The 14,449-nt window shown below is 50.0% G+C and overlaps 1 protein-coding gene across 1 annotated transcript; it reads left to right on the top strand.

Annotated features, from left to right (window-relative positions):
* Positions 1 to 8,945: 8,945 nt before the first annotated feature.
* CCK (cholecystokinin) lies at positions 8,946 to 14,106 on the top strand. Its single transcript, XM_030846213.2, has 3 exons — positions 8,946 to 9,103; positions 10,180 to 10,395; positions 13,694 to 14,106. The coding sequence occupies exons 2-3, from the start codon at positions 10,182 to 10,184 to the stop codon at positions 13,825 to 13,827; spliced, it is 348 nt and encodes a 115-aa protein (XP_030702073.2). The 5' UTR covers positions 8,946 to 9,103; positions 10,180 to 10,181; the 3' UTR covers positions 13,828 to 14,106.
* The last annotated feature ends 343 nt before the right edge of the window (positions 14,107 to 14,449 follow it).

The following is a 14,449-nucleotide window of genomic DNA, read 5'->3' as shown; positions in this document are numbered from 1 at the left end:
TCAAGTGGAGGCCATCCTGTGTGGGATTTCTCTGGGATCACACCCTGCCTTGGCTTCCCCATCCCTGTCTTGCTTCCCTCACTCTTCGACCAGTCTTCCCTGGGAACACTGCCTGCTGCATCACTCAGATCAGCTTCTGGGAAGACCAGCCAAGACATTTCAGGAACTTGTTAAAAAAGCAGACATCTAACTCATCTCCAGAGGTTCTGATGCAGTAGGTCTGAGAGGAGACCCCTAGTCTGCCTTTTTCATAGGCATCCCTGATGATTGGGAAGTAGGGGATGGATCCATGGACTCCACGTGGAGAATGATTAGTCCAAAACATGGCATTCAGACTCAAGGAAATATATACCTGGGGGTTACCCCGTGGTTTGATGGTCCTAAGAAAGCATGAAAGTCTGGATGCTGGATTGAGGCCACCTCTGCGGATTAGGGGCCATGAAATATTCAGCAAATGCTTTGCCAACGTGCGCAAAAGGAAGCTTCTGCGACCTGCCAAGATAAACCCTCGTGTTCACATCTACACGTCAGCCCCTGATGCCTGGGAGAAGTAGACTCTTCAAAGCCAACACGACACCCTACTAACCACAGCATCCCAGGACTGTGCAGGTCTCTTAGCCACGTGACCAGCAGAAGTTTATAGCCCATGGACAGGGGTAATAAGCAGGAGGAATACATTTAACCCTGGAATATGACTCAGGTTGATGGAAGCTGAAAATTCAACCATTGCAGTTTGGGTTTTTGCAGAAGTAGACCCTAAGCAAAGACTTTGAGGGCAAGTGGTTAATGTGGGAGGTGATCCCAGGAAGCACAGGGATGGAAATAAGGAAGTGAGACAAGTCAGGGAAGGCAGCCAATAAAGGGTGCATTACTGAGCATGATACCACCAAGGGCCATTAGGGCTGAACTGTGCTAGGGACCTATGAAGCCAGAATGGAACATGGTTCAGCATGAGAGAGCTGAGGTATGTGGTCACCACTTCCCACTAGTTGCTGGTTGAGGGCTGCTCCTCGGGGCATTCATTCCTTAGCCCTTGAAGCAGGTTCCGCTCTATGAGAGAGAGCACTCCAGCAAAGAGTCATGGGGGCTGGGAGCTGGAAGTCAGAGCAACCCACACAGGAAAGTTAAGTGCTAAAGAGACATGGGCAGGGCACCCATGGCATGTGATGAAGCACCTACACTAATACGTGAGAGCCTGGTCTGTGAAGGCAAGTTCTTTCCAATCACAGTGCCTATTGCATGGGCCTTTTTAAAGCAAGAAAGCAAATTGTTATGGGCAGAAGAAAAAGAAACACGACCACAGCCAAGAAATCAGTAGCATTTCTCCAGACAAATCCTTGAGACCCATCTGTATCTTCTCAAGGAGAGCAGATTGCCTTGTGAGTTCCAGGGTTTTGGCTGGTAACAAACCCAGCTCCTCGCTTCTGATTTCCCAGCTGTGTGTACAGCACAGGCGAATGCCTTTAGCAGCCTGGCAACTCTTGCGGCAATTAGGGTTGCCAAGAAATAGCTACACGTTCACTCCTGCTCTCTGCATCCATGATTTCCCGTTAAAATTAGCATCTTGTTATACAAGGGGTCGTCCCCAGGGAGCCCAGAATAAACCTCCTAAAACTTGACGGTTTCAGTGGACTTGAGTGCTGTTCTCTGTCACTTTGACATCAGTGGAGCTGCTGTTCTCCAAGTAACTGATAGAACTCAGGAGCCCTGGATCTGAAAAACTCCCAAGATTCCTCTCACCTCTGCTCTTCCCTTCCAGGGGCCGTGTCCTACTCAGTATCTCATTCTGAGGTCAATATTTTTGTTCCCAAAATTGCTGAATATGGAAAAGGGCTGGAGGTGCGAGTTTTCTTGTCCCCGAGCCCTCACCTCACAGGGCTAAGGTTTATCCCCTTGACGGTTTACATCCTACTAGGAAGTGATTTCTCCCCACCTTGGTTGGTTGTGCAAACGCAGGGTCGTGAAACCAAAGTGGCTTGCTCTGCGTGACACAGACAGTGGGTGTGAGACCTGAGACTCAGAACTAATACCATTTTCACTATGAAGTTCCCAGGGTCAGAGAAGAAAGAGAACAGCACCCACCATGAAAGAGGACATATTCCTTGAACATTTCTCCAGGTCAAAATATTTGTACACATTGGTGCACATGTTCCCCTCCAAACAAGAAGAAAATAGGGAGATTTGTGTGTTTTCACAGTTCAAGAATGTAATGGGGTCTTTCCTGAGACTTGCACTTAGGGGCTGCAGGAGCCGCTGTTGATGTTTCGCCTGATATCCCCTCTGCCTCCCTGAATTCACCTGCAGCTGTGGGGGGACACTTCCTGTACCAGCTGATGGCTTCCCATGCCGAATACCTGCATCTCTCTTCTCTGCCTGTTAGGTCTCCCTCTTTCACACTTGCTACAGAAACCCTCAAACAATAGGACATAGGAGTCATGGATAAACGCTCTAGTGGGAAAATTTTGAAGTGATTTCTATACAGCTTCTTTGAACCCCAGTGGGCCCCAGCAGTAGCCTGTTCTTTTTTTTTTTAAGACATTGTTTGCTTTATTATTATTTTTTAAATTTTTTTATTTCTGTCTTCGTTGCTGGGTGTGGGCTTTCCCTAGTTGTGGCGAGCAGGGGTTACTCTTTGTTGCGGTGTGCAGGCTTCTCATTGTGGTGGCTTCTCTTGTTGTGGAGCATGGGCTCTAGGTGCACGGGCTTCAGTAGTTGTGGCACGTGGACTTAGTTGCTCCGCAGCATGTGGGATCTTCCCAGACTAAGGATCGAACCAGTGTCCCCTGCATTGGCAGGAGGATTCTTAACCACTGCATCACCAGGGAAGTCCCAGTAACCTGTTCTTTAACCCATGTTGTATCGACTTTTCTCTCTTCCCCACCTTCTCAGTTCAGCTTCCTGGGATGCCCTCCCAAACACACCCCCTGCATCTGGACTTTGTCTCAGGGTCTGTTTACAGGGAGTCCCAAACTAAGGGACTCAAAATATAAGCCAACATTCTTGCTTAAAGACTGAGTCTCTTTTTCCTCCCCACTCCAAGCTCTAGAAACTTACATAAGAAACCCAATCTGGCAGCCACCATCATATTCTCACTCCTCTGCACGTCCTCGGCGACCCTGGGCCCAGCACCCTGACGCTCCCCGCTCAGCTGGAGGCCTGTCTGTTGCCAGCGTCTCCAGGGAAGTCTCAGAATGGGATAAACAAACCCCTTCCTTCACTCATCATCATGGGTGCTAGGAAAATCTATGCACAGATCCCTCATTTCCGGGCTGCCAATTTCCGCACAGGCTGCAGGTTCCTGTCATTCCTTAAGGAATGGATGTCGTGAAAATCTAAATAGAACTTTTACTTTCATGGTTAAATTCCCTCTGCTTTTTTTTAGCACTGAATGATTTTCTCTTTTCCTTTTGCTCCCTTTCCCGTCGACACGCCCTTTGCACATTGCTCAACATCATCCCTAGGCAAAGTAGCCCCAAACTTGCTTCTCCTAAAACCCTGAACCTCTGGAGCACCTCAGCTGGCTCTGCCCATCTCTGCGCTGAAATCTGACATCTCCCTTTCCACCCTCAGGTCTCAGGCTTGTCCAGGAGAAGCTAGTGCAAATGGGATGCCGTGGTCAGGCCCAATGGTCAGTAGCTTGGTGAGGAGGAGCTTCTAGGCTTGAATAATTATAGATAAGATTTTCACCCACATGAATCACCGGGGGTCATCCAACATCATGTGCTTGTCCGTCCAGCAGGTTGTCAGACACCCTGCCTCCTGGCCCCCTCCCACCAAATGCCAGTAGGCCTGCCTATTACCGTGCTCACCCAAAACTTCCTCATAAATTTCCAAAATGTCACCTAGAGAGCAGTATCTGCCGCATTGAGAAGTATCACCCACCCTTTGCCCCCTACATGCACAGGCCACAGGAACTCAAACAGAACGGTGACCCGAAGATAAAACCCAGTGGGTTCAGTGGGGTCAGCTCTCCACCACCTCAGACCTAGTGTTCTCAGGCAGTGAGGAGGTGGCCAAGAAGCTGGAGCTGAAGCATCAATAAGCAAGAAAAGATAAACATGCTGCCCTACGGACAGGTGCGGACAATTGCCCCAAGGGTAACTTGGCAATATTTACCAAAAGTTTAAGTGTACATACTCTTTAATTCAGCAGCTCCACCTCTAAGAATTCATCCCAAAGGTAAAAGTGTGCATGAGCAGAATGGTATATATTCAAGGATCCTCAGTTATAATTGGAACATATTGGAAACTATTTAAATTTTTATCAGTAGGGCACTGGCTAGATGAATTAAGGCACATCCATCCAGTGGAATGTTCTACAGAAACAGAGGTAGAATTATGCCAACAATACAAAGTGACCTCAATATATATTTTAAGTGAAAAAAGTAAAGCAGAGAACATTACGTATTATGTGCTTCCAAGTAGGAATTATATGTGTGTGTGTGTGTCTGTGTGTGTGTGTGTGTTTGACACTTAATTGATTTGCTTGTATGCCCGTGGACTCTCTGTGGAAGAATTCACTAGAAACTAGAAGCAGTCCTTGCTTCTAGGGAAGGACAGGGGCGAGGGGGAGACTTAGTTTTAACTATATACCCTTTTCTACCTTTAAATTTTTGAATTAAGTGCATTTAATACCTATTCAAACCACTTTAATTTGTAAAATTAAGAGCCTTCCCTGATAAGGCTGTCTAGGAACAGCTGTGTCCTCAAGCATTAATTTGGAGTAGGAGAAACAGCCGCCATTGACCAGCAGCCAGGGTGGGAGGTGGGACGTGTCTCTGCTGGAGGCTGGGACATTGCAGGGACACTTGCTTGTCCTCTGCTATGAGGGGCCCGCTTCAGAGGGAATCTGGATCAGCAGGACCTCAAAGACTTCAGACTGCCCCTCAAAGAATTTAAGTCTCCCTGTTCATTAACTTTTCCCAATTATGGCCATAGAGGCTGCTCTTAAAACTTCTACAAAGGCAAGTGACCCAAAAGACAGGCCTGGAGACACTGGTCGATGGTTTCCCCGGCAACTACAACTCCGTTGGCTTTTCAGTATTAGCTTGAAAAGCAAAGGCTCATTCTGCATGTGGGGATCAATGGGCTGGGAGATGACCTCTCCTCTTTCCTGTCCCCTGTTCAGGAGGCGACCTCCCATTTCTGGTGGCTCTTACATCCATGGCTGAAAGAAATGGTGTTACAAACAATTCCTGTGGCTATCTGGGAGTCCATGACCCACCAAGGGCCAACCAATGGCTTTTCATTCACCGCTATATGTCTCGTAAATCCAGTCAACTAAACTAAGAGTTGTTTCCTCAGTGAACATGTATTGATCACTTAGCATGTGTCCGGGTTCATTCTTGCATTGGGAGAATAAATCATGGCTCCTGTCCTCTGGCGTACTGGCAGATGAGATGTTCGTATAGGTGAAGAGTTCAGTTAAACATCTACTGAGCAACTGCTCTCCTCCCAGGCTCGGGAGTGCTGGTTAGGATGTGTGTGCCTTGGGTTATCTCACAGAGACCTCAGCGAGATTGTGTCCACAGCAGTAACCCCCTCATTAACGTGCACTTGATTTTCTTCTGTCTCTTCCCTGCTCCTTCACTCCTGCTTCCTTGAGATCACTCCCAAGTAATCTCCCTGCACCCAGGTGCTTGTCTCAGCCTTGCTTCTGTGAACATCTGAACTAAGACAAGAGATTCTGAGGGAACTCATCATTAGGAACAGGAAACTGTTCACCATGACCACAGCTACTTCTTTCTTTTCTGTCAAATTGCTTCATGTAATGGCAGATGACATTGGCTATGTGGGCCTTTGGAAAATTCCAGGGCAAATAATGGCATTTCTAATACAAGGTTAAGAGAAAAAAATTCAAGATCCCAAACAGAAGCCTTCAAACACATTTCTAATCACAGCAAACATTCTCCTGACCTCCTTTAAATGGGGATCACTGTAACAAGTTTAAATTCCATGAATAATAAAGTAGGAGTCTCTAGTAGGTCCCTGGAAATTCCACTAAGTTTTGTACAAAAGCAAAATGGACATCTATCTTTGAGATACTTCCCACGTCTTTGAGATACTACCTGGAAACGATCACATTCCTGTTTCAGGGACTGTTTTGGGGATGCCTCCCCAACTCTGGATGGGACCTCACTAAAATTATTTTCACCACAATCAGATGGAAATTTCTAGATTCCAAACCAATAAACAGTCATAGGTTTTCTCTCACCTCTACTCTCTCTCCAATGACACATCTGGATATGGTTCCCACCCTTTCAGTTCCCTGCATGAAGCTAGGGACCTTCCACATCATGGGGCATCTGAGTCCCAGCTGTGAGTCTCACTCAGTGATAAGAGGTTGGCTGGGGCTGGGGTGGGGGCAACAGAGAGGGCTCTGCCCTTTTCTATTCCTTTCCTGAGACAAGGGTAAAATTTAATTGCCATCTCACACTTGGGAAAATGGAAGAAGAACCTCCAAACAATGTAAAATTCCATTACAACTCCCCTGGTCTTTATTCGTACTGAGAAGAAAAACCATTTCACCTTAACATGAGCAGTGAGGTCTACATGTCAAAGACCCTCACAGAGGGACCTCAAGCAGGGGTTTGCACGTGTTCATGCAGATACCCTGCCCAACCCCCCTCATACCCTCGCCCGGCTCTACTTTTCTCCTAAGCATTTGTGACCATCCATCACCTACTGCACCTGCTAATATTTTTCTTGCTTATTATCTGTCTCCCCAACTAGAATGGAAGCACCATAAGTGCAGGGATTTTGCCTGTTTTTCTCTCTGCTGTAACCCAACAGTGCCTGATAGACAGTTGGTATCTTCAGTAGTATTATCCTGAAATTAGACAAAAGCTTGGGGGCAGGTGGTTTATTCGGGAGATGATCCCAGATACCAGAAGTGAGGAAATGAGGAGAGGACAGACAGGACACAAGGAAAATTGTTCAATAAATGTTAACTAAATGGATGGAGGGAAGGGAATTCAGTAACTGGCTTACCCTAAGGAAAGTCTACAGCAGTGGGTCTCTAAGTGTGGTCAGGGAAGCACCACCAGCAGCATTAAGGAACCTGTTAGAAATGCAGATTCCTGGGCTCTACCTCAGACCTACTTGAATCAGAGACTCTGGGAGGTGTTTCAACAAGCCCCTTAGGTCAGCGGTCCCCAACCTTTTTGGCACCAGGTACCGGTTTACTGGAAGACAATTTTTCCACAGACGGGGGTAGGGGTGGGCGGATGTTTCACGCAGTAACGCGAGTGATGGTTCCGGCGGTAATGCCAGCGATGGGGAGCCATGGAGAGCGGCAGATGAAGCTTCACCAGCTCGCCCGCCACCCGCCACTCACCTCCTGCTCTGAGGCGGGTCCCTAACAGGCCGCGGACCGTTAGCGGTCCGCAGCCTGGGGACTGGGGGCCCCTGCCTTAGGTGATTATGCTCTATAACAGCTTTTGTGTTCTCAGACACTTCTTGGCCACAGTCACAAATCAAACAAGTTTCCCCAACTGAACTACACAGCAGCCTCGTGGGAAAACCACTGGAAAACACCTAATCTGCAGCTCTGTTTCAAAAATGTTGCCTTTAGATTGCAGAAATGCAGCAGCTTCTAGAGTTTAGAAAGGGGGACGGCAACCAGAGGCGGCTCCCCGCCAAGCTCCCTGCCCCGTGCCAGCTCCCCACCCACTTCGATCCCTACAGTCCCACCGTCCCGCGAGCTGAGTACAGATTCCCATTTTGAAAGAATCACTTCCAAATCTTTCTCCGGGAGGGAAAAAAGGGGGAGGAGTGGAGGACCCCGGGAGGGGACGAGGGATGGGTGGCGACCCCCAAGTCCCAGGCTGGAAGGCCTCGGTGCGCTGAGGCTCCAGGGGTCTGTGGAGGAGCCTTGGCCAGGCGCTGCTCCTGTTCGCGCCTAGGTTGCCGACGGTGAAATGGGGTTGTCAGTGACTTTTGCAGGACGCGGCGAACTGGAGCACCAACTAGCGGACTCTAACCCAAACGGCTTCAAGGCGGAGGTGGATGTAGACCCCTACGGCGCACTAGCTGGGGGTCGCCTAGCTACGGAGCCAGGGACGCGACCGCGCAGGGAAGGGCGCACAGCGGCCGCGGCGCCACCCGTGTCCCTACCAGGTGGTGGAGTGACGAGGTCCTTATTTCAAAGCCGGCGGGGACCGGGCCAGGTGTGAGAGCTCGGGTACTCAGGGAAGGTGGGAGTGGCGGATGCCGATGCCAGAGGGGAATGGGAACTGGGAGGATTTGGGGGACACTCGCTGACGCCACTTGGCCACAAGGAGCCGCGGCCACCGCGGGCAGGAGGTAGCTCCGCTCGGAAGAAAACACAGCCCTTTCCCAAACTCCAGGCGAAGCCCAGTGGTGTCATCCTCCTTTTACAGCTATGTGAATCGGGGCCCAGGACGCCAACAGCCAGCCGTAGCCGAGCCCTTTCACTGACCCGGGAACCCTTGCCCTCGGAATCCTGGAGAACTTCGAGGGCTTTTCATGCGGCTGAGAACAAAGTGAAGACCCCTCTTCCCTCCCCCGCGGAGGAAGCCCACTCTCGGGTCAAAAGACCAAGCGGGGCCGACACTTCCTCCATCTCAGAATTACACTTTGCTGACACCCAGCCTGGTCTAGCATCCCCTCCACCCCACCCCCAGTTTCCCTTCTGGCCCCTCTGGTCCCCCGAGCGGACTATAGGCGCGCGGGCAGCTTCTCCATCCCGGAGGAGGGTCCCCATTCCTTGGTCTCCCGCCCTGAGAGGGGGAGCTTCGAGCTGGAATGGGCAAGCGAGAGGGGGTGGGCCCGGCTTGGGGAGGAAGCTCTCCCGACAGAGACAGGGCTGACGCCGGACACCCCGCCTGGGCCAGGTTCACCCGGCTCCGCTGGGCCATTGCCCCCTCTCTGCCGGCAGCCACCTCAATCTTTTGTCGCCCCGGTTGCCGCCCTCTGAGCACGTGTCGCTACCCGGCTGCGTCAGCGCTGGGTAAATAGATGACTGGCCAACGGCTCGGGCGGGGCTATTTAAGAGGCAGCCTCCTGCCCGCCTACCAGGAACTTGGCTCGGCTCCCCCGCTGCTCTGGCAGGAACGCGAAGCCGGTCGTGTCCTGTTCCGAAGGTAGGTTCCCCGCTTTGGGGGATCCAGGTGCCAAGTGTCCTTCATCCAAGTGAAGAAGGGTGTCTTCACTTTTGTGCCCCTTCCGTTTCATTTTTCTGTTTTCTGTGTCTTCTTTCCGACAGCTCGAAAGACATCTCTTGTAGTCAGAAAGGACAGTGCGGGTGGGTAGAGCTGCTTTAGGGACTTCTGCTCGCCGGCTTTGTTCTTCTCTCGCGCAGGCAACGCGGGAGTATCTGTCTGTTGGCTCGGATTAGCATGTAGATCGCGATTTGCTAGATGTTACACATCGGGGCAGTCTACTTTGCAATCTTTTCAAATAAACTACCGAGAGGTTTTAAGATTTAAATTCCTTTTCTGAATACTGCAGGGAAATTCAAGTCTTTGGGGGATAGAAACGTGCGTGTTTTCTCTGCCGGCGGATCTAAAATGCAGCGGCGCTTGGCTGAAGCCCGATGACTGAGCGCAGATTTCTGACTTTCTTTAAAAAAAAAAATCTGCCTGTGCTTTGCGTAGTGGCTTATTGCCAGTCCCCATGTACACCTTGAAGAAACTTGAAAGATGTGGCTTTTATTTATTGCTCCCACATTTTAAGCCGTGCTTCTTGGTTTTTCACCATTTCCCTATTGGAAGCTTCTTAGCTCTCTGGAAAGGTGCTACTATTCCTCAGGGGTCTCATTTCTCCCACAGAGTCTTCTCTTTAGGATAATTTTCACTTATCTTTAATCTCTTGCTTTTCCAGTTAGGAGAAGAGAGACGACACTCTGTAACACTTCCTCAAACTAAAGGAAAACAGAAGACATTCCTTCTGCTAAACAGGGCAGAGGACAGGGTCTCTCTCTCCTTCCCCTGCACCATTGCCCAGCCCCGGCTGTGGTTCCCCCCAAAGATGAGCGCGGTGAGCCCGGACGCGCGCGCTGGGGTCACGGCTCCCTCGTGCTTGCACCTGCCTGGCGGGTCCCGAGCCCCGCGCGTTTGGACTGAGCCCCCTTCTCCGTACCTCGGGGGCCCGACCCTCCGCGAGAGCCCGCGGAGGACCCACCTTTTCGTTCACGTCCCCTCCCCTCTGCTCCCCGCAGCCATGAACGGTGGCTTGTGCCTGTGCGTGCTGATGGCTGTCCTGGCGGCGGGCGCCCTGGCGCAGCCCGTGCCTCCCGCGGACCCCGCGGGCCCCTGGGCGCAGCAGGAGGACGAAGCCCCGCGGAGGCAGCTGAGGGCCGTGCGGAGAGTGGACGACGAATCCCGAGCGCACCTGGGCGCGCTGCTGGCCAGGTACATCCAGCAGTCTCGGAAAGGTACGCAGGCCGCCTCCCTGTCTCTCCCTTCTGCCTCCAGCAGGAGCTAAACAAGCCACACTTTTCTCAGCCTCAAAGTCTTTCTCCAGGAATAAGGTGATTCAGCAGCTCAGTAGCTGAGTGGCATATGGACAGCCCTGTCCCCTTCCTGGGCCTGGCTATCTCATCTGTAAAAAGGGCATGAGGGTGGGTTCCCCTCGGCCCCTTCCGGGTCTTTCTGAGATTCAGAGGGAGGCTTATTCATCTCTAGAATTCCTGGAAATCATGATTTGGACTGGGGCAGATTTTTTCCTACCACCTTTATCCACAGTGATACTGATGGCGAACACACTGACTGGGGAGCGGTATTTTAAACTGGACCAACACAGCTGGACCATAAACCACAGCTGCTGGGAGGGGGAGGGGTGGGCTCCATTCCCACGAGGCTCTCTTAACCTGCTGTTGTGCCACGACCTGGATTTGAAATTTAACTCATGGCTTGACGAGATGGGGAGAAAATAAAGGGCTTGGCTCTCCAGAATCTCCTATAATTCCATACGAAGGTGAGAAGGGACCTTTTTACCAGGGGATTTCAGAAGGAAAGAATAGAAGATGATTTGTTATATTTCATCCTCTCATTGGGAAATTGTCCCAGCTACCATCTTCTATGTTGCTTTCCTGCTAATTAAACGGAAAGATGTGGAAATACTAGTCCGATGACAGAGAACATCCGAAAATTTGGGGGGTGCCTGCTGTTTGTCTGCCTGAAAGTAATTTAGTATCTGTCGTTGGATATGGGTTGAATTGCAGCCAGACCAGTCTGAAATATCGTAGGCTTTTCATTGACCATAATCTGGAAGCCCCTTCATACCTTCAAGAAAGACCCACCAGAAACAGTTGTGGGTAAAAAAGCCAATTACCAGATGATTTCCCTAGAACTGACACTCGACAGTGGCTTTAAACCACAGATCTTAGCTGGAAGGTCCTTCCTGGTGCCTCTTCTCAGCCCTTTGCCTTCAGCCTGCCGTGACACACAAACTCATATGGGAATACCCGTCACTTGGAACTTCAGCTGCCAACACCCAGGATCAGCAGTAACTAGAAAATAATCATGCTCTTCTATTTGACAAATATGAACTAGAAATAAGTGTCTACATCTATAGAGTTTCTTTGACTGTTTTACACATTTTGAGATGACAGTGAATATTTACTCAACTATAGTATATATTATGCTTAAAGATTCCAAACAAGAAAACGCACCCTTTGGGGAGTGCTCAAGAGTTTATCATTAGAAACTGTCTGTAGAGCTTTCCGTGATCTGAGGAGAAGCAATTCTGTTAATGTACACCTGCCCCAAGTCCAGCAAAGCCCAGTGCTACATCTGTATTGTCTCTCTTCATCCTCACAACAGCCCTGCACAGTAAGGTCTATTATCCTCCTTGTGTCAGTGTGGAAGCTGGGATTCTGGAAGACTGAGTGACCTACATGAGGTAGCACATCTAGGCAGCATCAGGGTTGAGAGTCTACTCAAGTCCTGCCCTTCATTCAGCTTCCCAGCTGTACTGTCCATTTTACGAGATTTAAAATTTCAAGGAGCCCGGACCTTCAATTGTGTAAGTCAGGTGTAAGTGCCTACTCTGTGTCCACTAAGTGAGTGAGGACCCTGGTAAACGCACAGAACCATGTGTACGTCAGCAGCAACAGGCAGGAGGATGGGGCATATTGCCGTGTGACTGTGCACAGATAACTGGGTCTGAGAGTTTGGCTGAATGCAAGGACTAATATTTCACCTGAAAGTTGTTGAACAATTAAACAGCAGGGGCTGTTTTTCCTCTGCGTAGACTGGGGATACCTGCAAAGGGGCTGGAATGGGCTGGGGTGACGCTTAGTTCCAAAGCTGGGAATTAATGGAGCGGGGGGTGGGGGAAGAGAGAGGGGAGAGGAAGAAAGGGTGGGGATATAACCTGCTCTGTAGGGTTGTTTCTGGTTTTTAATTTAGCTAGCTTTATTTGATTATCCAACAAGACAGAATACCTGCTTCTGCACTGTCATCAATGAATAAGCCATGGTCTGACTCGATGCAGCCTGTGGGCAGGAGTTGGCAAGGGCAGCCTTGTACAGAAGAGCTCAATGTCAGCTGTGGGACCACGGTGGCTCCCAATACAATAGGAACCATCGAGTGCTCCTCCACCCCTCTGCCCTTGAAGCCACCTGGGCTTTGCCTGTCGAGGTCCCTGAGGGACCTTTCTTGGCCCTTAGGTTGTATAAGAGAAGGCATGATACTCATTTTCTACCCAGGAGACCACTCTGTGTGATCCGTAGGCCAGGACTGTCACACGCCTCATCATGGCTCTATCCGCTCAATGTGAATCACTCCTGGACTCACCCTGTTCCTAAGAACTTAACTCCCATCCCTAAGGGCCCAATTCAGGTTCAGTTATTGCATTTTGGTCAAAGTGGCTGAATTAAATTACCTCTTTGTTCTGCCCACCCTTCTTTGAGTGTTACTGAGGTGCTGAGATTTTAATCCGATGGTGTGCCTTTTTCTCAATACCATTTTTTTAAAAGAGAAGGTAGCTTTCAAATTAATCATTTTAAAACAGTATTTATCTAGCAGTGGGACTGGATTCCATTTTTAAAAAAACATCCTAACATCAAAATATCGTAATTGCATTACCTTAAAAAGAGTCGGGGGCTTCCCTGGTGGCGCAGTGGTTGGGAGTCCACCTGACGATGCAGGGGACGTGGGTTCGTGCCCCGATCTGGGAGGATCCCGCGAGCCGTGGAGCGGTTGGGTCCGTGAGCCATGGCCGCTGAGCCTGCGCGTCCGGAGCCTGTGCTCTGCAATGGGAGAGGCCGCAACAGTGAGAGGCCCGCATAACGCAAAAAAAAAAAAAAGGGTCAGGCAGGCTCAGGGATATTAAGGTGTAAACTTTAGAAGTGGGTAGTACTGGGGAAATCCTGGGTTAGCACCTGCTGAGAGCCAGCTACATAAGGGAAAACACCCCTGGGAGTAGAAAAACCTAGGCAGGTCCCAGCTGTGAAAGGTGAGAGTGAATGAATTCACCTAAATTCATACAGATCGCAAACCACACCCACGACTAGAAAAGACTACCCTGTCTCCAGTTAAACAGACATGGGTCCCTCTCCTCGCTTAGATTTTGGCCCAGCAGTCCCACTATCTTGATACCTCTTTGATACCTTTCAGAAGGTACATGTTACGTATTGTCTGGCCTTTTCTATTGTTTTCCTTTACAAACTGAACATGTGATGCTCTTAGATATAATGGTCCCGTTTCCTTCCTCTCTGCCCCTTGTAGCTCCTTCTGGCCGAATGTCTGTAATCAAGAACCTGCAGAGCCTGGACCCCAGCCACAGGATAAGTGACCGGGACTACACTGGCTGGATGGATTTCGGCCGGCGCAGTGCCGAGGAGTATGAATATACCTCCTAGAAGACCCAGCCTTCATCAGCACAACAGGAGGCAAACTCCTGACTCAGAGGAGGCAGAATAAGAAAACAATCACGCTCATAACTCGTTGTCTCTGACGTCTGACATTTAAAGTATCTATTTATTAAGTGTTCAATGTGAAAAATCTGTCTGTAACGTTGTCCAATGTAACCATGCACCTTAGCACAAATGTACAAGTGGAAGACAAAATGTTTCCCTCATCTGTGACCCACGCTCCCCGTTCTTAAAGTGTTGCTATGCTATTAAAGTGATTTCATTCTGCCCCTTATTCCCTGTTTCTACCGAGGGCAAAGGGTCCTTTAATCCTCAGAACATTCAAGGAGGGATTCCTGATGTATGCGTCCCAAGGAGGAATCCCTGTGGTAGATGGTCCCAGAAAGGGCTTGAGAAATGAGGGTCAGGCATAGAGCTGGCTTCTCTACTTCAGGCCAGGTAGCTAGTGAAAGGGCCTTCTGTGTCAGCCCTGGGCCCTGGGCCCCAGTGGGGCACCATTGCAAAAAAACCCTGCCCAGCTTATAGTGCTACTCGTTTGTCTGGGTGAATCCCAGAGAGGCAGCTGGAGATGGAGGTTTCCATCAGCCCATCCCCACGGGGTGTTCTCTAC

The sequence above is a fragment of the Globicephala melas genome, chromosome 11 (genome assembly GCF_963455315.2).
Source record: "Globicephala melas chromosome 11, mGloMel1.2, whole genome shotgun sequence".
NCBI classification, from domain to species: domain Eukaryota; kingdom Metazoa; phylum Chordata; class Mammalia; order Artiodactyla; family Delphinidae; genus Globicephala; species Globicephala melas.
The sequence above is the reverse complement of the archived record's forward strand: the minus strand, read 5'-3'. Positions and strand labels throughout refer to the sequence as shown.

Coding starts and splice junctions, on each gene's coding strand:
- CCK (XM_030846213.2), top strand. CDS start 10,182: ATGAACGGTGGCTTGTGCCTGTGCGTGCTGATGGCTGTCCTGGCGGCG. Junction 10,396..13,693: donor CATCCAGCAGTCTCGGAAAG/GTACGCAGGCCG, acceptor TGCCCCTTGTAG/CTCCTTCTGGCCGAATGTCT.